Source organism: Babylonia areolata, chromosome 5 (genome assembly GCF_041734735.1).
Source record: "Babylonia areolata isolate BAREFJ2019XMU chromosome 5, ASM4173473v1, whole genome shotgun sequence".
NCBI lineage: Eukaryota > Metazoa > Mollusca > Gastropoda > Neogastropoda > Buccinidae > Babylonia > Babylonia areolata.
The window spans coordinates 32,732,528-32,755,780 of NC_134880.1; the positions used below are offsets into that span (position 1 = coordinate 32,732,528).

Below are 23,253 nucleotides of genomic sequence, written 5' to 3' on the forward strand. Positions count from 1 at the left end.
TATGTGGACTTGATACACAATGACATTATCTTCATTTTCATGTGAGATTGTGTTGATTCTTCAATTATTGTATTTTTTATGAATGTTTGACATTTTGGGTATTTGTGAAATCCTCAACATTTACAATGGGTATAATGATTGGAACCACTATGAATTAAAACCCAGTGAATATTTTCATACATACTCACGACAGAACTTCAGTAACATGTTATAAAATGCAAAGTCCTCATGGTTGTAGGTTTACTCATCATTAAGCAAGTCCAGGGTATGTTGTCAAGGCCAGAAACTTGACAACTTGTGGCGAAATTGAACAAAATAAACACTTCCGTGATTCAGCAAGCAATCTTTACTGGACATTTTTTCATTGTTAAAGACAGCTTTACAGTGGAAAAAAAAAACTTATGCATATGATAGAAGAGATGTTCAAGAATTAAAATCCATCAAAAATCCAAATCATGAAAATTCATCATTTTCGTCTCTTTTGCACTGCATGTCCCCCCTTAAGAAACAACCTTTTTCATTGTAATTCATTTTTTGCCTGTGTAAATGTGTGCCTTTCCTCTTCAGAATACCAGAAGCATATTTATTTGGTTTCCAGGATGAAGTTCATGAGCGTGACCGTTTCAGTGACTTCCTCTTGACGTGTCTGAAGGAAGCCTTGCCACGTTTCAAAACACTTGAAGCTCATTCTGATGAGTGCAGCACTCAATGTACAGCTCTTCACCAACTACTTTGGAGGTTGTCCTGTTGTGTCAGGTGTGTTCTAATGATTTTTGTGATTGTGATGTTCTGGAGAAAAAACTGCATTCTTTTGAAAGCTGTAGATGTACAACTTTTCTATTTTGCAGTTTTGACTAATTTGTGAACAGAAAGTGAATCCAGTACAATGACAATGTGTTGAATAATTGTTTATGTTTGTGTATGTCAGTGGTAAACTTTAACCCGTTGTCTGCCTTAGGACGTGAGACTCGCATCCCTTTTATTGCACTGTTATACTACTACTCTCTCACGTCCAGTTTTCATCAGCAATTCACTTCAAAAATTTTTTTTTCTAAATGAATTTTTTTGGTCTTTTTTTCACACAGATTTTCCCTTTAATGCACAGTTTCTGTTAACTATGTGTTATTTTAAGTGTACATAAAGCAGTATTGTTCTAAGTACAGTTGACTATTCTCGTTTCATGGACAATTTCAATAAGTACTTAAGTACACTTATGTGGATGTCTGATTTTTTTGGTTGTACAAGTGTGTGTGTGTGTGTGTGTGTGTGTGTGTGTGTGTTCATAGTTAATCTCTTGACTGCGCTGTTGACGTACAGCGTAGGTCCGCTCACCAATGCTGTATTGACATACACCGTACATCATGTTACAACATTCTATGTTTTGAGTCCCGCATTGCAGAAAATACGGTCTGCTAACTATTAAATTAGCTCCCCTGAGAGCTCTTTGTCTCCAGAGTTCCTTAAGCTAAAAATATCACCTCATTGTCATATTTCTGGCGAAAGTTTTGCAAGTTTGGACGAAGCTCAAGTTGTGTTTGCAAAGCCAGTGTTGAACGCAGACAAACCGGCAACACTTGCATGAGCACTGGAAGAAATCCTTCACGATGCAAATAGTAGAGATGAAGATTGTGGGACTGAATGAGATAGAACACTGGCTAGAAGTTGTTGCCGCAGGAGCCCGGGAAATTTGTAATCATGCAGGGAGGTGGAAGGTGGTGTTTGGTCTTGACGAAAAATAAACACAGACAAAAGCTCAGCTGCTTCAAAATTGCAGCTGGGTTAATTAGTAGGTTGTCAGTTTATTATTTTGCTTCAGTTTGTTTGAACAATAGAAAATGCACTGCATTGTGTGTGATTAGGAATGTGTTTAGCTGTGGTAAGTAGCATCGTCAGTCACTGATCGAGTGTCTGTGAGTGTTACATAGTACAGTCACTTGTGTACTGTGTTTGACCAGTACTGCGCAAGTAGCGTGGTCGCGTAGGGCTGGCACATTGTAGAAGACAGTGTTGTCGCCTCGCTAGACCAACCCATTGTAATGATAAATGCACAGCAAGGACTAAGAGTGGCCTCCTCCATCACACCCTTCCAAATAAACCCAGCCGGACAGATACCAATTGCTGGAACGACGGGAACAGGTCAAGATCCTTCTTCCTGATGACTGACAACAACCTGGCCTTTCTCCACGCACAGCACACACAAAATTTCGGCATTGACAGATTGGGAGAGTGCCCTTGTAGTGAGGGACCAATGACAACCGAGCCACATCCTTCAAGACTGTACACTCTGCAGCATCCAGGAGGAAGACTGGCCAAGCAACCGACAGCAGTGAAGTCCGCCCAAGCAGTAGGGCACCCTGGAGTAGCTGTGGACTGGAACGGGCACCTTCATCGATGGAACTGATTACATCAAAAACTTAGTGCCATGGACCATCATGACCTACAGCTGCAGCCCTACGATACCACAAGAAAACCGCTTAAGTGGTACAGAATAATCTATGTACATTTTCTACAAATTGCATGTTGAATTCACACATCCTCTACACAAAAAAACAGGCACCAGCATTACATACCTGGACTTCCAGAAGGAAGTAAATTAGTGGCCATGATTTTTGGTGACCAAAGGCCCAGACACCACAAAGATGATCCCACACTGTTTGTCTGTGTGGACAACACTTCATTTGATGTCAGTTCCACCTACCCTACATAAGTCCTGGCTACAAAGGAGGTTGCAGAGTTGCTCGCAGAAATGGCAAAGAAAGGATGGTTGAGTGGTTGCTACTACTGCCCAGACTTGCCCCCATCAAACCGCGACTGGTGTCCTTTGAAGACCAGGTTTCCCCGCGATATATTGCTGGGTGTAGTACGCGCCCTTTGCATTCTGTGTGGACTGTGTAGTAGTCTTATGGACCTGGACAGACAACCATGCTCAGTTCCTTGACAGTGGTTGTGTGTTTAGATCACAAACAGTCACAAGAAAGACTGGTTTGATTAACCTGTTTGATTTGTAGCAAACCTATGGAATGACCGTCCCCCCTTTTTTTTTTATTGGCATATTATTGATTTAGTGTCAGATTGGGCTACATTATTTGAACATGTATTAAAAACAAAAATCATGGTTCATTTTCCTTTCATTTTGATATATACTTTTTAATGGCAGCTTCATGCTTTTGTAGAAAGATAAGCAAAGTTAAAATCATTGGGTGTGTTTATTCCCTTGTTTTTCTGCAAATTTTCCCTCAGCTAAAAGGCTATAGCAAAAACATACTAGCATGAAGGGGTTAAAGGGAAATGGCATACATTTTTTCCACTGTCTTCTAGAATGTTTTTAAAGATTGGTTACTTCCCTTGGACGTGTGTGGTCTGTACTGTTATGACTCATAAGCCGTGCAAAATTCCAATGTCACTTGCAAATTGGACTTGGTCAAAAAAGGTTTTGGCAGCAAAGATAAATCTTGTTTGGGTATTGTGGTCGAAAGGTTTACAGAATTTGCCGTCAGGAACAGGGAGACTATAAAGAATGGATATGGGAAGAAAGCCTGTGTAGTGATGAGGGTGATGATTCAGGTGTACATGTGGATAAAGAATGATGGACAGTCACAACCCACTTAGTGACACAGAGTGAAAGTAACAGTGATGTAAGTTTTGTGTTGTAGACTGATCAGTCTGCGTGTGTAGCAGGCCAGAAGGAAAGTGACAGTGAACATGAATCAGTTGCAAGCACAAGATCTGTCATTCTTTATGTGTAGCTGAGAAGAGGAAGAGGAGAGGGGTGGTTGGTTAAGCTCACCACCAGTGGGGCTGGGACTATACGGCGTAGGGGCGCGTCCCCCGGGTGGCGGATGGGGGAGCCCTCCCTTTGGGGGTTGCACCAAATGACATGGAATAAGGTGCCGTGGACCCACATAGTCTAGGAGAAGAGCAACTCTGATTTCAAACCCGGGCAGATGGAGTCCGTTAGCCTCAGCAGGCAGTCCTTCCAAGAGACGGAAAACTCCCAAGAGAAAACCCGGCCAACTGTAAACCGTTACCAGAACAGGAGATCACCAAAGACGGCGCCACAGTGGCCTCTCTAAGGGGCGTGATCTAGTCAAAACCGGCTGTGCACACACTCTACGACACATGGCTTCGCAGACAACATTAGACCGATGTGGTGTCGTCTTCCTGGACCATGGCTGGGGGGAGACGGTGCCGGGCCCATCCACAACTACTGACCACGGACGCGATGCTTCTCAGACTCTTCGTGGAGAACAGATTGGAACACATGGGCAAGCAGCACTTTGGATCGTGCACTGGAATGCGGAAGGAGTACAGCGCAAGAAGGCTGAGCTCCAGCGGTTTCTGCGTGATAATGCGATCGATGTATGTTGCATCCAAGAGACTCACCTCAAGAACACTTACCGCTTTTTCATAAGAGGTTACGAGTTGTTCAGACAAGACCAAGAGAACAGACCAGAGGGAGGCCTCATCACCCTGGTAAAAAACAACATCCCAGTGGCAGAGACCCAGAGTTCTGGTCAAGCTGATCTCAACACAGAATTTCTGGGAGTCAAGTTGGTGTTGCCATGCAGGTCAGTGACAGTCCTCAATGACTATTCACCTACAAACCAAATACAGCTTGACTCTATCCTCGTTGACTCCCACAGCTGGATCATCACAGGAGACTTTAACAGCCACTGACCCAGCTGGAGCTACCAAGATCTCAACAAGAAGGGAGAAGATGTGGAAAACTGGGCAATCAGTAACCAGCTGATCCTCATCAACAGTCCAAAAGATCCACCTACGTGCTACTCACAAGCATGGAGGACCACAAGCACTCCTGACCTGGCCTTCACGACAGACGACATCCATAGCATTGCCCAAAGGGAGGTGTCCCCCCAGCTTGGAGGCAGCGACCACAGGCCAGTGATCATTACAGTACAGAGACATTTTGAAACCCATCCCACCAGGCTCCCAGCAAATTGGAATTACAAGAAGTCAAGCTGGGACCTTTTCAAGCACGAGGCAGACAAGAGGACTTCTGCGCTGACACTGTTGCACCAAGACATCAACGAAAATGGCAAGAATTTTAATAAGGCAGTATTAGACGTGGCGCAGGCAGCTGTTCCACAAGGCAAATGCAGGAACTACCGTCCCTACTGGACACCTGAGCTCGACACCCTGCACAAGACCCTCAGTGAAGCCAGGGACATGATGGAGAGCTCCCCCACTGACGAAAATGTAGAGACACACAACAGAGCGAAAGCTGCGTTCATAAAGGAAAAGCTGCAAGCAACACGCAAGAGTGGGCAAGACAAGACATCCTCCCTGAACATGGAGACAGACATGCAGGGGCTCTGGAAGCTGACAAAGAAACTGAACGATGACAACCCCAGCAGAGGCAAGACTGTCATCGAGCAGGACAACCAGCTGAAAACAGAAAAGGCCGCAGCCAACACCTTTGCGGAACTGTACCGAGAGGAGAGTACGATCCACATGTCCAGACAGCGCATCAAGCAGGTACGAGAGGAAACCACGAAACTTATGACATCAGACCCACATGGCATAGATGACAGCTGTATGAGCGAACATTTAACCATGAAGGAGCTGAAACAAGGCATTCACAAGCTGAAGCCCAAGAAAGCTCCGGGGCCTGATGGTGTCACTGGTGACATGCTGAAGCACCTGGGACCAGCATCCAGAACAGTGCTGCTTCAGATCTTCAACTACAGCTGGACAGCAGGAGTTGTGCCTTCCATCTGGAAAGAGGCAGAGATCATCCCGATCCCAAAGAAGGCATGGGGAGCGGGTGGTGTGATATGTTGGCCTTGAGTCAATGCACAGCTGGCTGGCTGAGTTTTTTTTTCAGAGATACATATATACATCTGGAGGGAGTGCTGAAGCACAGCTGATAAGAAAAATCTTGAGGAAAGGAAGTTGCTGTTTGGCCATCTTGGACTGCAGTGTCTACAAGAAAAGGCTGCCAAGCAGAACAGAGAAATGCATCTTCTCAGCCAAACAACTGACATTCTATGGTCATACCTTTAGACAGAAGGGTGTCAGCCCTGATCCACCAAAGATTCAAACAATCTCAAGCATCAATCCACCACAGTCTCCTGCAGAAATGAGGTCCTTCCTTGGCATGACACAATACATCGCGCCCTTCATTCCTAAATACGCGACAATTGTTGAGCCTCTGCTTCGTCTCACAAAGAAGAATATCAGCTGGTCATGGGGAGAAATAGAACAATCAGCCTTCCTGATGCTAAAAGAGACATTCACAAGTTAACATTTCCTCACCTACTTTGACCCTAGTAAAGGCCACTGAAATGAGTAGATGCTAGTCCTGTCGGAGTTTCCACATTCTCATGCAAGAAGGAAAGGTGATTTGCAATGCCAGCCATACTCTCACTGACACAGAAAGACACTGCTTACAGATGGACAGAGAGATGCTTGCTGTCATCTTTGGTGTCAAATGATTCCACCTGTGTATTTACAGGTCATCCTTCATGGTCATTACCAACCATAAGCCACTCCTTGGAATCATCAAGAGCCCAAAACCAACCACAGCCAGGATCGAAAGATGGAGACTAAGATTAATGTCTTACGATATGACTCTCCACTATGGGCCAGTTCATGATGAGCTCAATCCTGCCAACTACAATAGTTGTCATCCCCACACTACAGCCAGAAGAGAAAACACAGCTGAAGACTATGTAAACTATGTCTCAGAAATGCAGTACCCAAAGCTATGACTCTAGATGAAGTGCATGATGCTACTCAAGAAGACCCCACTCTACAGAGAGTTATGTCTGCCATTCTAACTGGAAGATGGCATGATTCTGACCTTGCAGCCTTCAGAACTTTTAAGAATGAATTAATCGTCATTGATGATGTCATCCTGCGTGGACATCGTCTTGTAATTCCAAACAGTTGACAACAATGAGTCATTAGCATCGCATATCAGGACCACCAGGGCATAGTGAAGACCAAACAGCTGATCCGAGAGAAAGTCTGGTTCCCTGGCATAGACAAACAAGTGGAAGAAACTATAAAGTCATACGTACCTTGCCATTTCTCTTACCCTAGTTCCTGCAAACGTGAACCCATTCACCTCACTTTTCTCCCAGATGGTCCATGGACTGAATTCGCAGTTGACTTCGCCAGACCTTTCCCCACTGGTGACTATTTGTTCATGGGGTGTGGTTGATGAGTACAGTCCGCTTCTCAGAGTGAAATGTTCCCAGCCACTCAGCGAAAACAGTACTTCCTGTGCTCAACTCCATTTTGGTCCCACCAAGGCAAAACCCAATTTCATCAAAACAGACAATGGACCTCCCTTTCTAAGGTCAAGAGTTATAACTTAGTTCAGTGCCAGCGAATTTTGTGAAGAAAAAGTGCATTCACCCTTGCCAAGTGAATTTTTGAGGAATCGGGTGTAATAAAATCCTAGCACAAAAGCTGGGCAGTACAGAAAGAATGTAAACGTTTTTGATGTAGACACTGTTATGGTAGTGAGTTAAGTCAAGATAATGATTTTTGTGCACAAAAAAGTCAATTTCCACTTCTCACATAATGACATCTGTAAAGAAAAGAAACAAAATACAGCTAGGAATAGCATGCCTATTGTCAGATATATACCTGTAGGAGAAAATTAAAACAGGCTATAAGTTTATAAAAGCAAATCACAGCTCGTGCAGACATGTTAGTAAATCACTGCCCCAACAATGACAAAGGTGGGTAAAGTCAACGTAAAAAGTCAATCAAGGTCTCAGAAACTGAGCTGGCAAGCTTTTTGACAGCAAAGAGTTTGCAAGTTTGAGGGTGAAGCTCTTTGATGACATTCACTCTTTAAGTTGCATGTGGGCTGATTAAAGTGTCTGCTGTGCATCCAGCTTGCCACTTCTTCAAACAAGTCAGCCATCTGATTCAGCACACACACACACACAAAAAAAGCGTTAAAAATGAAAAGCATGTGTTTCACGTCTGCATTTCATGAAAATCGTGGAGCAGTGTGGTTTGCGATTTGCTACAGTCTGCACTGAAATGTTAGTACAACACTTCCCAAAAGCCACGCCCCCTTGATGACCTCTGGCTGGCATTCGACCTAAACGTTCTACATCACTCCTCTCTCTCTCCTCCCCTTCTTACAACGCTCGCTGCACATATTCTGTCATTCATAGCCACTTGTTTTAAAAACGCTGTTTTGATTGGATAGATGGACTGAATTACCATCAAATGGGCTGTCAGTTTCATCACTGCCGTTGTCAATCACCTTCGTTTCAAACCAATCATCAGACAAGAGAGATTCTTCTCCATCGTGAAAGCTGTCCATAATCACAAGCAGAGCTTTCAAAATTGTGTCAATCTGCTGACTGTGACTATTTGCTTTACTGGACACAGTTTTCAATGCTTTTATTTGCACATGATACAACCCGCCTTTTCTATGTGCATATCACATGGTCAGTTAGCAAATTATTATCAAGTAGAAAGGGGTCTTCTACCTGATGTCTGTTCATTTAAATAGTATTTTTATAAAACCAGACACATCAAACTAACTGTTCAGAGTCTGTTTATGTGAAATGAACCAAACTCTAAATTCTAATGAAGGAAAATTCGAACATATGCAGGACATCAGTGGACGTCTTATAGGCACTATGGCAACACTTTTTGTAGGACATCTGCGGACGTCTTATAGGCACTCTACTGGTTAAAGACTTTCTCGCCCAACTAGGCATACGACACAGAGAGATCACACCACTCTGGCCAGAAGCTAACAGCGAAGCTGAACTCTTTGTTACCACTCTCAAGCATGTCAGAACACCTGGAGCTGAATGGAAAACACAGCAACCCCTATTTCTCTGCCAGTACCGCGCTACGGCCCATTGTGCAACCCATGTGGCCCCATTTGGAGCCCTCACAGGCCGTAAAATTAACATTAGCATTCCCAGTATTCCTCAATCAACCCCTACCAACCCTGTCCACTCCCGTCTTCCTCACAATGACCTCAGAAGCAAGAGCAAGATGAAGGCCTGTGCTGATAACAAACGGCACACCCAGAACTCTAACCTGAAGCTTGGAAGCACTGTACTGGTAAAACAGAAAAAAATAAACAAGCTCACCTCTCCATTCAGCCCCCACCCAAACACTGTCATCCAGAAGTCGGGAAGCATGGTGACCGCCTAAAGTGGCCATGCCCAAAATACACGCAACTCCTCTCACTTCAAGCTTGTGAAAGGGACAGTGCCCTTTGATGAAGAAGAAGAAGATGAAGAATCTGATGTTGCCCCTTGTCAGATACTACTTCAACAACTGCTGCTACAGCAGCCTCTACTGCCCATAGCCCCAACACCGAGGCCAGTAACATCACCTTCACTGACAGCTCATGGCTCTTCACCTAAGCCAGCACCTGGTTTCCAATCCAGTGCTGCCAGTCCCAAGCCATTGAGCAGATCAGCCCAGACCAGGAAGCTGTCCACTTACCTCAAAGACTACATGCTGAGCAGAGTGGCAAACACTGCCACAGCAGTCACTTCCATTAACATTTTGTTTTCTGACATCCTGTTTCACATACATTTGCAAACAAACATATTTGTTTGGATATTTTATTTTATTCCTTTTTTATTTTCTTCATTTCATTTATTTAACATGTAAACAACAAAGAAAAGACACTGATCAAGTCTCTTTTCATGAACTTTCAACTTGCAAAGTTACAACTGGAAAGAATATTTCATGTGTCAAAAAACTACTTGATCCATTAACTGTGCCACATCATTACCTTTCAAAAGCATGTTGTGTTTTTAACTCCTACAGAGACAATACTCACTAACTACTAATAGTTAAATATATCAAGCTGTTAGCAGGATTTTTTAAGTCACATATTCTTTGATTCTATTTATTGATAATTTTCAGGGTAGAAGCTTTATTTGAAGATAGGGAGAGATGTTGTGTCCATTGTAGCCCACCAAAAAATAGACATGTTTACTGGATATGCACGTAACTAGATGTGCAGATGATATCAACAGTTGCTGCAAGCAAAGAGCTTCCATGAAACTGTCTCCCACTGATCTGTCGTAGTATTCATGTGTGTGCGAGCCATTCATACACTTACTCCTATAATACACACACAACATGATAATAATAATAATAATGGTATTTATATAGTGCTGAATCTTGTGCATTGACAAATCAAAGTGCTTTCGCGCAAGTCATTCACACGCATGCACAACTCTAAAACTGGAGAAACTGAAGACAAGGAGGAGGCAGGGAAGGGAGGCTATTTTGGGAAGAGGTGGGTTTTAAGGCCAGACTTGAAAGAGCTGAGTGTGGAGACTTGATGAAGCAAAAGAGGAAGTTCATTCCAATTGCAAGGTCCAGAGACAGAGAAAGAATGGTGGCCAACAGTCGAGAGCTTGAATCTGGGTATATGTAAACAGAGTGGATCCGAAGCTGATCGTAGTGAGGGAGGTGAAGGCAGCCACAGAGATAGGAAGGGGCTGATTTGTGAATACATTTATAACATAGAGTGCTGATCTTGTACTTTATTCTGTGTGAGACAGGGAGCCAGTGGAGATGTTGCAAAAGAGGAGTGATGTGTTCAGTTCTTTTCTTTCTGAGGACAAGTCGGGCAGCAGTTTTGTATGTGCTGAAGGGACTGAATGGATGAAGCAGACAAACCAGACAATAGAGAGTTTCAGTAGTCAAGGCGAGAGAGAATGAGAGAAACGACAAGTCTAGATGTTGCATCAATGGACAGATATTTCCGGATGGAACTGATGCGTCGCAATTGACAAGTATGATTGACATTTCTGACTGATTATTTTTTGCATGGACTGTGTTGTCATGGACAACGCCAAGGTTCCTGACTGAACTGGAAAGAGGGATGGATGTACTGCCAAGTTTGATTGTGTCAGTTGTGATGGAAGAGAGTTTTTGTTTAGTTCCTGTGATCATTGCTTCAGTTTTGTCTGCGTTCAATTGTAACTTATTTAGAATCATCCAATTTTGAATGTCCAGGAAGCAGTTGGATGTTTCTTGTAAGAGCAATGACAGTTTTTCGGGGGTATCACTCTTCTGGAGTTGAGTGTCACCAGCATAAGAATGATGACTGACATTATGGTGGTTGGTAATTTCAGCAAGAGGAGCAGTGTACAGTGTGAAGAGCACTGGGCCTAAAACAGATCCCTGTGGGACTCCATGTTCAGTTTTAATGGGTTCAAGCACAACACCCCAAAATCAGTCCCACTCTTCACCAATGCCTTCCACACAGCTAGCTCCTTAACAACAACACTTCCATATTTATATGAAAACTGTATTTTCCAGAGGTCGACGGATCACTCTCATGAATCACACAAATCTGTTGAGAAAATTTTAGGGTATGCTATTATGCATAGTCTTGTTAAAAAAAAAAGAAAGAGAATGAGTGATCTTTTTCATACATATAAATCAGAAAATACTCTGAAATCATGCAAAGAGAAGCCAGAATATGCCAGAAAAAAGTTAGAAAAATCCAAATAACACCCTACTGGGGCCCAGGTGGCCCCTGGATCCTGGCTCAACTTTCAGTATTTTTCACAATTGCATATTCCAATCTCTGCGTCTGATTTGATTCCACGGTTTGGTTCTAGCATGGGATTTTTTCTTTACTCCCACTCCGGTAGATGATTGGGTGTTAATCTTTCAGATGAAGTGATAAACTAAGAATCCATAAAGAGTGCAGCCTAACTTCTTTGCAGAGAAATATGCTGTGGCTGAAGCACAACACAAGGGAAACTAATAAACATTCAAGACATTACAGATGCTTACAAACTTCAGTATTCATTTGATTCCAGCAGTTCGTTCACAGTCAACAATACAAAGAAAGTCAGTAGTCAGATATTTGCTGGGTTTATTGCTGCTATTGTTCAAACCAGTTAGCACTCAGCTGAAAGTGTTCATCATGCCTGAACCAAGCGAAGTACTATTCACTGTACCTCACTTGGCACATAGCATTTATGCATGTTTGGTGTGTCTGTTTATCCAAAAAATAAGGCATCCATGTTATGAATTTCCAACTATTTGACAGTGTGTGTGTGTGTGCGCGTGTGTGTGTACATGTGTGAATGTGTTTGTGTTTTTCAACAGTTCCTGGAACATTGTTCATTGTGGAGGAATACTTTCTAGAGGATATTCTGAAGTGGTAAGTCACTTCCAAATATTTTCTGATTTGCTGTGTGCAGGAAAGAGAAACAAAATTGTTCCATCTAAATGAGTAGACATTTTTATTTGGCACAAAAATTGTTCTTCTGCTGATATCTTTTGTCAGGACATTTATGAGTCATGAAATCTTATTTGGAACCAAAGCTGGTGCTTGTATCACATGGTAAGTATAATTCTTGTTTGATGTTTGTTCTGTCGAACATTCTTCAGAGTGATAGCTTCCCAGTCATGATCTTCAAATTTTTACTTTGAAAAAGTTGATTTCTGTGATAGGACCCATGCTATCATGTGCCCTGTCTTTTTCTTTGTATATTCCCATTGCTGCCAGAGAAAGCCTTTTTGATGTCACATACTGTACCATGTCAGACTGGTGCAAACTTGGCCTGTTGGTTTGCTCTGTTTGCCAAATTATGTGCTAACAAGGTACTAAGACATCTCCATCAGGACTGTCATCTGCTCAGCCATTAAGTGCGTTTACCCAAGGGTTGACTTGACAAGTCTACCAAATTCATAGCTGAAGCCTCATATTTGCATGCCTGAAAGATTGCAATAAATTAATAAGCCACACCAAATTTCAAAGCAATAATGAATATCTCAAGTAGTTTTTGAGATATTGAGTTTTGAATTAAAGAAATGGCGATTTTAGTGAATCTCACAAAATGGCAGCTAATAGCTTCCCATAGTCAAAGCTGTTAATATAATTTATGATCAGTACAGTACACAGAATGCTTCAGCTTTTTGACAGGAATTTTTTTTTGGATCTGAACATTTTGAAAATGATTTTTGGAAAGACCTTGCCTGCAGCTATCCTTGTTATAGATGGTCAAACAGTGGAGAGATTCATTGAAAAAAATGTTTAAGTACTATATTAGACAATAAGCTGAGTTTCTACAGGTATGTTGGTTCTATTCATAAGAAATGCCAATATAGATTTTTTTTCTTTTCAGAAACTAAGAAGTACTGTTATTAGATCAAAAGATTATCCAAACTACTATCAATGTTGCTACGAGTCTGTGGTTTCATTTATATGCTGGTACGAAAGTTTTGGAGTGAGGATTAAGCAAGTTTTGAATGATGTCGTGAGTGTGTGCAGTAAATTTTTGGGGGTGAAATAAGCCAATATGCAAGAGCTGTATAAGAAGTGCATAGTTCAGAAAGCCAGGCAGAAAGCAGCTGATGACACCCATATTTTAGCAAAGTACTATGAGCTGCTGCAATTAGGATGATGCTACAGAACTTTTACATTGAAATCCCAGAACTCTGAAAACTTTTACTCCATGTTCAATTCACCTTTTAAATTCTTGAGAACTGTGTGTGTGTGTGTGTGTGTGTGTGTGTGTGTGTGTGTGTGCTTAAAATACATGACAGGGTGAATGATGAATATGCAATATGCAGGATGAATATGCAGTATGACATGTATGCGGTGTTAACATTCACATCTTCCAGCATATGTATATGTATGATTACGCTGTAATAGTTTATTAATTAGAGTGTTTTAAAGTGAGTATGTGAAATGCTTTTATATGGAAAACTTTTATGTCTGTCACAGCCCCTCACTGCCTTCCTTTAAATCTAAACTCTGGACTTTCCTCATCCATTAGTATTTCCTTTAGACCCTTTCTAATTCATGAAAGTCGTTGGATCTAGGCTGTTGGTCGTATATCCCTCCCGAAACCTGGAAGGGGTCAAGCTGGTGTTCCCTTGACCCTGGCCCCTAAGTTGGACCCCATGGTGGGTGGGTAAGTGAGGGATGAATATACAATTATTTAAACTTGAATTCTAAACAAATACACCCCCCTAAACTCGGAAAAAGAAGAAGACAAGGAACAGATGATTCGGACTCAGATTCGGAGGTTGTTGAGACCTCTGGATTTTGGCCATCGTGGCTTGTGATGGAGGGCGCTGATGACGACAAGCCGTTGTCGGCTCGCAGGCCCTTCGCTATCCAGAAGGGCTTTCAGTGTCTGGCAGGATCGCTGAAATCCATCAAGAGGCTGAAGAGCGGAGCGTTTTTAGTGGAGACAGAGTCAAAAAGGCAGACACAGCTTCTGCTCAAGGCGACCACTTTTGTGGATAGGGCAGTGAGGGTTTCCCCTCACAAAGGTCTCAACTGCTCAAAGGGGGTCATCAGATGCTGGGAGTTAAGAGGAGTGTCTGAAGCTGAGATCAAGAGCGAGCTGTCCTCTCAGGGAGTGACCGACGTGTACAGGGTGACAGTGAAGAAGGGGTCGGACAGAGTCCCGACCAACACATTTTTCCTCACCTTCTGCTGCCCGAATGTTCCCAGGGACATTCGAGTCGGATACCTGATGGTGAGTGTAAGCCTGTACGTGCCGTCCCCTCTAAGATGTTTCAAATGCCAGAAATTTGGACACGTGCAGGACCGATGCAGGGAGGAAGAGGCGTGTGGCACCTGTTCAAAGGCGGCGCACCAGGGCGATTGCATCAGTCCAGCCCGTTGTGTGAACTGCGGAGGCGGCCACCCGTCCTCATCGAAAGACTGCCCCGCCTGGAGAAAGGAAAAGGAAATCCAGAAGGTGAAGACAGAAAAGAAGATACCGTTCTTTGAGGCAAGGAAACAGGTGGAGGCCACGTCGCCTAAGGCGTCTTATGCCTCTGTCATTAGACCCAGGATGGTGGACGTCGCGGTCCAGACGACGTCCACAGGGACGCAGACGGACGACGTGCCTACCTCGTTAGAACCGTTGGCCTTGGGTGGAGGCGCCGTGTCCACCCCTTCCCATCCTGTGCGGCAGTCCTCAGGGGCTGCTGGGCGGGAGCGGAAAGCCTCGTGCGGAGGCACGTTGTCTGCCTCCCGCCCCAACCCACTCCCCAGCCCCCCTCGCCCCGTCTCTCGTCTGCCTGGCCCTCAGGCTGGCAGAAGTGGCCAGAAACCCCCCGTACCTCCAAAACTCAAGGAGGGGAGGGTTGCGGCCTCGGCGGGATCGGGAAGAGCCGAGGTGGTGGATATTCCGACTTGGTTGGAATCAGAAAAATACAATTAGAAAAATAAGTACTCCATCTTGGCTGACCTTGAGCCACCGCAAGCAGAGGAGCAGGGGGTAGCGATGGAATAGGCTGCTGCTTTATTTTCTTCACCTTTTTAATGGCAGTAATCCACTGGAACATCCGGGGGTTCTACACCAATTTCCAGGAACTTCAGCTGCTTTGTCGTGCTTTGAAACCTTCAGTGCTGGCGCTGCAGGAGACTCTGCAAAGAGATGGCAAGGTTTTATCTCTCTCTGGTTTTAACTCCGTTTTTAAACCCGCTCAACCAAAGCAAGAGGGATTGACGGGAGGTGTCGCTCTTTTGTTGTTCGCACTGTTTGGCGACTTCAATGGACACTCCCCGCTCTGGGGAAAAGAGATGAAATCAGCCCGAGGTCTTCTCTTGGAAAACCTTCTTTCCGATATGGACTTATGCTGTCTTAACGACAAGTCTCCCACTTACCTTCATCTGCCCTCTGGAAAGCTCTCGTGTTTAGATCTGTCGGTCTGCGATCCATTGTTGGTCCTGGACTACGAGTGGAAAGTGCACGACGATCTGCATGGGAGTGACCACTTTCCTGTCGTCCTCCGCCCCACAGAACTTACTTTTCGGAACTCTGCCACAAATTCCCCACTTTTCAAAGTATCTTCACTGACGGTTCCAAGTCAGAGGACGGAGTCGCTGCATCTGCGTTCTGTCCCGCCTTTCCTGACTGGCCCTCAACGGAGCACATCCTGTCTGACAGCTCGGTGTACACTGCGGAACTGACCGCACTGGTTCTGGCGGTAAAAATAGTTCTCTCTTCGAAACAAAAGAGATTCATGATCTTTTCCGACTCGTTGTCAGCCCTGGAGGCGATCGCCTGCAGGAATATCACTCATCCCAAACTGCTGGAATTTTATGAAGCTTTTACTCTCGCAACGAAGAAAGGATACGAGGTTGTGTTGGCCTGGGTTCCCGGACATGTTGGCATTCGTGGTAACGAAAGGGCGGACCTGCTGGCCAGGAACGCTGCAAAGAAAGAATTATCCAGATCCTTTGTACCATACACAGACATGAAGCGGAAGGTGAACACTTACGTTAAGGATCTTTGGCAAGAGGAGTGGAACACCCAGACGGACAACAAGCTCTTCCAGATCCGTCCAGACCTAAAAGAGACTGTCACAAACTCTCTTAATACAATAATAGTCTAGGGGTATTGGTTTACACAAAAGAGCTTATGCAAAATTGTCCTAACAATTTTAGGGGTGGTTTACTTAACCTGTATTAATTTTACTTATCCAGTACTAAATGAAAACGTGTAACAAGACAACATTTATACAAACACCTTTCAAAAAGGTTGACCACACCAAATTTTAATCTTTAGAACATTTATTAAATCATTTCTTTTCTTTTAACACTTCCCTTTTCCCAACATTTATAAACCAAATAAAAGTCTAGCGACTCACGGCCGCACTCATCATTGCCGACTAGTTAAGTTAATGTCCGGGGGGTAAAATCACAGGACTCATCTTCATGATGCGGCGCACGGTTGTCGAGGTGAAGTACACATGCAGGTCCGGTCCTCTCCAGTCAGCGAAACAGCCTCCCACGTCGTCCCTGGTTGTCCGTAAGTAGCGTTAACACAGTCCGCCCTCCAGCCTCAGTCACGCCAGGTCATCAGATCAGACCGCATCAGATCCACGGCCGAACAGTCACACAGATCAGGCTGTCTGGTGAGATTATCTACAGATCCACTACTGGACTCAGCAGAAGTCACGACTTCAAACGTCAGCAACTGAACTGGCTCCAAAACCAGTAACCTGTCGACCCGCACTCCAGCAACCAGAACTTGTACTGGGAAACTAACAGTCGACTGCAATCCTGGATCTAACACTCCAGAAGAAGGAATTTCGACTACATTGATTCTGCAGTCCCCTGACTTGGCCCACTCTAGACCAGTCAACAATAATACGAGATTAGCACTCAGCTTAACCCAAGATCTTCAGGCAATCCCTGGATGGCTTGTACTATAAACATAAATGACGAACTCCTGAACTAAAAAAAAAAAAAAAAAATCCTGTTCGATAAAAGGCACTTCGCACGACAGCAAAATCACTCCAGTACAGCACAAAACCCACAAGAATCTCCAACAACAAATCAACATGAAACCAACTTTTACAGCACTAAATCCGACAATAGAAAAGAAAATGATGCCTCTGACTGGCAACACAAGCTTTGGACTCTCGCGATCCAAGGAAGAGAAGTGTCCCTCTCTCTCGAAGTTCAAAACCGGAAGCCCCTCCCACAAGTCCCATCACAATGAACTCTCCCAGCAGGGAAGACGGAAACACACAACAAACATGGTTCCACACTACAATTATAGATCAGAACCTATCTGACACCCCTATGTAAAACTCAATTATCGGATCTTCCATCCGACCTTTTCCCAACCTGCTGACATACACTGACATGTGACAGAGACCCTCCCTTCGGGGGTGAAGAACAGAAAGGAGGAGTCTGTGCTGTGCAGACTGCGTATGGGGCACACTTTTTTTTTACTCATTCTTACTTGCTGAAGGGGGAAGAGGGCCCTCGATGTATTCCCTGTGATGAGCCTCTCACCGTGAAACACGTGCTCCTTGACTGTTGGGATCTGCATGACGTTAGACGCAGACATTACACAGCGGTTTCTTTGACGACTTTGTTTCGTGATGTCCCTCCGTGGGTGCTGATGGACTTCTTAAAAGAAGTGAACATTTTTAACCAGATTTGAAGGTTTTAAACTATGGAAGTTTTTTTTTAACTTTGGAGTGGAAAGTTTGAAGTGGTGACTCGTTTTAATTGTTTGTTTTTTTTATCCTTGTAGTAGTTATTAACGTGGCGATAGCCTTGATATGGCCTTAGTGGTTGGCGAGGCTCTAAGCACCATAATTTCATTTCATTTCATTCATGAAAGTTAATTGTGTAGGTATATTTGTGCAATGAGGAAAGCGCTAATAAATATCCAGTTATTATTATTAATATATTATTATTTCAAATGATACGAATCTGGTGGTGGCCATCTTGGATTATATGCAATAACCCAAAATGCCCAACGTGTATGACTTAGCCTCCAATGGATTTGGATTTGCCCAGATCATGTAAAATCATCAGAAAAGCCTAATATATGATGCAAAATCAAGTATCATGGTTATTGCTCAGACAATTGCATATTCAAACAATTGCTTCTTTTCTTTTTGAACGGCCAACTGTAGTTAGAGGGTTGTGACATTACAGAGGTGGAAACAATAAGCAGTATTACCTGTTTACAACCTGTCACAAAAATCAGTGCCAGAATAATGTGTTGGTGTTGGCTGCACAAATGATTATGGAGCAGGTTTTAGGTAATTAGAAAATGATTATTTCAAAATTTATTCTTGTTGAAAGCAAGCTGCATTTGCTATATAATTACTCATCCCATCACTCTCATGCATGGTTTTGACTTGCTTGTTTGAACTAAGTGAGTCTATGTAGTGACCTGGAGCTGGTTGCACAACAGGCAGTCAGGTAGCACAGCATAACTACCAGCAAAACCGTTAACTAACAGGTAGTTAGCTGTCAGCTGAAGCGCACCACTAACTGCATTGCACATCTTGAAATAAACTGACAGCCAGTTACCTTCAAGGTAGTGCTGCTCGCAGGCAGCAAAGCCATTGGTTATAAATAGATTCGGGCATTCCCTTTTACTCCCCACCAAATTCATTGGAACAGACATGCAGTGACAGTTTCTGATACTGTTCTGCTCATTCACACAACATGAACATGGCCTCAGCATGTGATTCCAAGCATGTTTGGAAGAGAAATGTTACATCAGTAGATATTTTAGGTTTATTGTGGAAAGAAATTTTACAATGTACATTCAAAACCACGCTGACAAAAGCAGAAGGGGTGGTCAGAGGTGACAGCAGCTGTGAATGCTGCAGGCCTTGTTGAACGTTCAGTCACAATTGTAAAAGAAAAATGGTCCAAATTCGCATCAGACGCCGCCAGAGCACAGCTATGAGCAAGCCAACCCCCACCAACGCATGCCTGCGTGTGCGTGTGTTTGTGTGTCCATGGTAGACATGAATGTTTGTTTTTTCTCGCCTTCTACCACCAGGGTTGGCAGGATTGTAGATATATAAAATCTTTAAACAAAGTGATCCCCTTTATGATATGGTAAGCAGGGTGAGAGTTCAGAAGTCAAGGTCAACATTTGGCAGAGTAGAAAAAGCTTGATGGAGACTGTATCTTATATTTAGTTTTAAGCAAACTTGGTCTTGTGATTGATTATGGGTACAGAATGACCTCTCCAGAAATTCAAAATCAGAGGTTAAAGGTTGAGGTCACAACCTGGCATATGATATTGATAGGAAACATTTCTGTGTGTAAGAGAGCAAAGGTCTTTTATGTAATTTCTGCAAAATCAGTACAATGATTGGTCATGGTGAAAACAAAACCGGTGAAAAGAAACAAGTTCATTGGTCAAGTTCACAATATAGCCTATTAGGAAATTGTGAAAGAGTGATAGAACTTTGTTTTTTATCCAGTTTTTGCGCAGCATTGCGTATCATACAGCAATTTGTTTTGGCCAGAACGTCAGTGCTTTTTAAATTTAGAAGTCGGAGGAGGTCAGGGTCATCACATCAGTGTGTCTTGTTTGCTAGATTATCAGTTTTGCAGTGTTCTCTCTCCCCCGCCCCCCCCTCCCCACACACACACACACCTCCCCTCCTCACTGTCCACCCCACCCCTGCCCCCTCCAGCCCCCCATGATTCCTTTGTTGGATTAGATACAGATCACAAGCGAGTCTTGAAGGCCTTGCCTTTCTTGTTCATTCTTATTTCAGCTACTTGCCTTCTTCTATATATACTTTGCTTATATGTTTATTTACTTGGTCATATTTATTTTATTTCATTTTTGTTTTTAAACATTTGTTATGTTTCATTTTGTTCACAATTTTCACACACACACACATGCATGCACTCATACATGAGTCAAAAGTCTCAATGGAGTGTATAAGTGTGAGAACTGTTTGTCTCTCCCTTTCTCTCTTTGATGTCACTATAACTGGGTATGGTAAAGCTTTCGCAATGTAAGATGCAGTTGCCATGAATTTGAAGCTTAGAAAAGTGCTGATTCAACAGAATTTTTCAGATACAAGTGAATGCATGCTCAAGTCACATCAAAGAATGTGACTTAAAAGGTGATTGATAACAAAGTTTGCATATGTTACCAACATATGTCATATAAGAATGCTTTAGTATATATCAAAGCATTTTTGCTCTGGAAAACCAAGTGTTTGGTATCTTTAAATGTATAAGGTTGTTCCAGATGGCTGGACTCTGAAAAAAAAAAAGTACACTGACTGAAGGATTTTGTTCTGACAGATGGAACACAGAAAAAATGATTATCAAAAGGACAGATATTTTAGATAGGGTGTAGTGAGGAAGAATATCAGAGAGATACTAAGGGCCAGTGCTAGTGATAGGTGAGAAGCTGAATGAAGACAGTTTGTACAAAATCCTGGACTGACAGTGTAAAACTTTCACACCACTTTATGTTTTTCCTCATCATTTAATTTGTGTTTCCATAAAAAAAAGAAGATTGACTTTCTGTTTCCAGGACGAACCATTCAAACAAGATCATGGAAAAGTTGAAGAAAGACAGGAAAAATAGTAAGTATAGAAATATGATGTGCATGCTATTGTCCTGACAGTAAGAAATGTGCATGTGTATTGTTCTGGTCATGTGTGTGTTTTTGAGAAAGCGTTTGAATGCATACTTGCATAAACTTGTGTATGTGCACAAGTTCATGGGCATACACGTTTTTTAATCTGACAGCAGTTGATTAAAATGTGTGTTGACATGTGTGTGGTGTGTGCATGTGTGCATGTTCCTACAAGAAGACATTTGAATATTCTGTCCTCTGTTGCATATTTGCAGTTTGCTATTGACGTTGATACATCATGGCTTATAATAGTAATTGATATCAGAAGTGTATGGGATTGTAACTGAAAACAAACCATTTTCTGTTTAGAATTTGCCTCCTCGGCAGGTCATTACCTTTTGTCGCTCCTTTGCATCATTTTTTTTTTTTTTTTTTTTTGCCCCATAACAAAGTCTCGTTCTCACATGTTCCACACTTTGTCATTTCTGGTAAACACTTCTGATGGAGTTTCATTCAATCACACTTTGATCGACACAGTTTTTGTTAATGCAATCAGATTCATCTCTGTCTTTTTCTCCAAATAAGAAAATTCACTGTGTACACCAATGTCTTCAGTTACATCTACCATGAACACATTTCAAAACATCTAAATTATTTTCACAGCAATACAAAATCTCTTAAATCTAAGTAGGTTGGTCCAACCAAATTTTCAAATTCTTAGCAGAAGCCGTATATTTGCAAGCATGAAAAATGCAATAAAGTAAGAAGCACACCAAATAGTTTTTGAGATGTTGAGTTTTGAATTAAAAAAAAAAATTGGTGATTTTAGCGAATCTCACAAAAATGGCATTTTGGAACCCATGTAGAATTGCAACTTATACATTCTCATAATCAAAACTCTTCGTATATGATCTATATTGTACACAAAATACCTCAGATTTTTTTCAGTTGGCTGTTAATGTTATTAGCTGAATGCCAGTGTCATAAACTCTGTGGAAAATGCTTATTTTCTGCATGTTCAATCCCACAGTTTGGATGAGAGTGTTAATAAAATGACAGAAACTCAAAAACCATTCCATCTACATAAACATTTAAGATATTTTCAGGTTCAGGAAAGACTGTAGACTTACAAGACAGCAAATATTAATAATAAATCTTGATAAATGACAGCTTTTGATATGATTATATAAAAAAACAAGAGAGGCAAGGTCTTCAAGACCCACTTGTGATACACGATACACTTAACCCTTTGAGCCCTGAGTTCCTGAGCAATTTTAACCCTTTTGCCTGAGCTCCTGAGCTGAAATCTGCAAATAATTGGTATTAAACCCTTTGAACCCTGACCACCGCTTTACTGGTGGTAGAGAAAAATGACATAATGCCTAGCCACCAGTTGAGCGGTGCCTAAACACTTGAAGCGTGCAGAGTCTCAACCTGGCCCGTCAGGGCAGAAATCAGGAACAAAACGTGCGAGAAAACTGTACACAACGCAGCAAGTAATTGATATGCTTGATGATTTATCGGAAGTAGAATATGAAAATGATTATTCTGATGGTGAGGTGGAATTCGAATCGGATGATTTTGCTACAGATAGTGATGTTGAAAATGAATCTGAGCATGCAGAATCATTTGATCAAAGGAGGCGTGTCAGGTTGAGACTCTGCATGCTTCATGGTAGAAATTGATCATTTTTATCCAAAGCACATGCACAAAACAGAGTGAAAAGGTGCGGCCATGTTGGTACTACATTCGCTGACGTCAGAATATTACGGTTTTTCTGATTGGCTCTTCAATATAAGTCAACCAATAGCAAAACACAACACAAGTGTTTACGCACCGCTCAACCGGTGGCTAGGCATTATGTCATTTTTCTCTACCACTGGTAAAGCAGTGGTCAGGGCTCAAAGGGTTAAAAAAAAAAAAAATCTAATTGTTAAAATGTGTTCAGTATTTGTTATTATAAAGGTTCGGGTTAAAAAAAAAAGAAAAGAAAAAAGGCCTGAAGACAGATTCGAACCCCGTGTGTTCGGGAGAGAAGAAACTGTCTTACTCAATACGTTATTGTGGTTCCTTAACTGACGTTTAAAAAATGTAATATTTAAACATGCTTTTTTAAGGGCGATAAATCGATTGCTGTATTCACAGTGAGAACAATGTTTAAATCATATTATTCTGGTGAAGTCTTGAGCATTCAAAAAATCTTTAAGGGCAATTAAGAATTCTTTTTAAGTCCGCGGTAAAGGAGACATGGCTATCGCCACAATCACACTGCAACATTCAGTTGTTTTCTCTGGATCTAGATAGATGTACAAGTTTAGTTACACCCGCCAGGAATGTACAACACGGTTGATTCAATTTCTCTTTTATGTTCATTCTATTTTTATAGTTTTAATGTTGATATGAAAATGGAGTATTTTG

At 42.4% G+C, this 23,253-nt stretch overlaps 1 protein-coding gene across 1 annotated transcript in view; it reads left to right on the top strand.

The window, feature by feature from the left end:
- The window catches only part of LOC143282249 (3'-5' RNA helicase YTHDC2-like), a 190,670-nt gene that overhangs the window by 32,320 nt on the left and 135,097 nt on the right, over positions 1–23,253 (top strand). The window contains exons 2-4 of the mRNA XM_076587848.1: positions 599–756; positions 12,100–12,154; positions 20,790–20,842. Of these exons, the coding sequence (XP_076443963.1) occupies positions 693–756; positions 12,100–12,154; positions 20,790–20,842 (172 nt within the window). The 5' untranslated portion in view covers positions 599–692. The remainder of the gene's footprint in view (positions 1–598; positions 757–12,099; positions 12,155–20,789; positions 20,843–23,253) is intronic.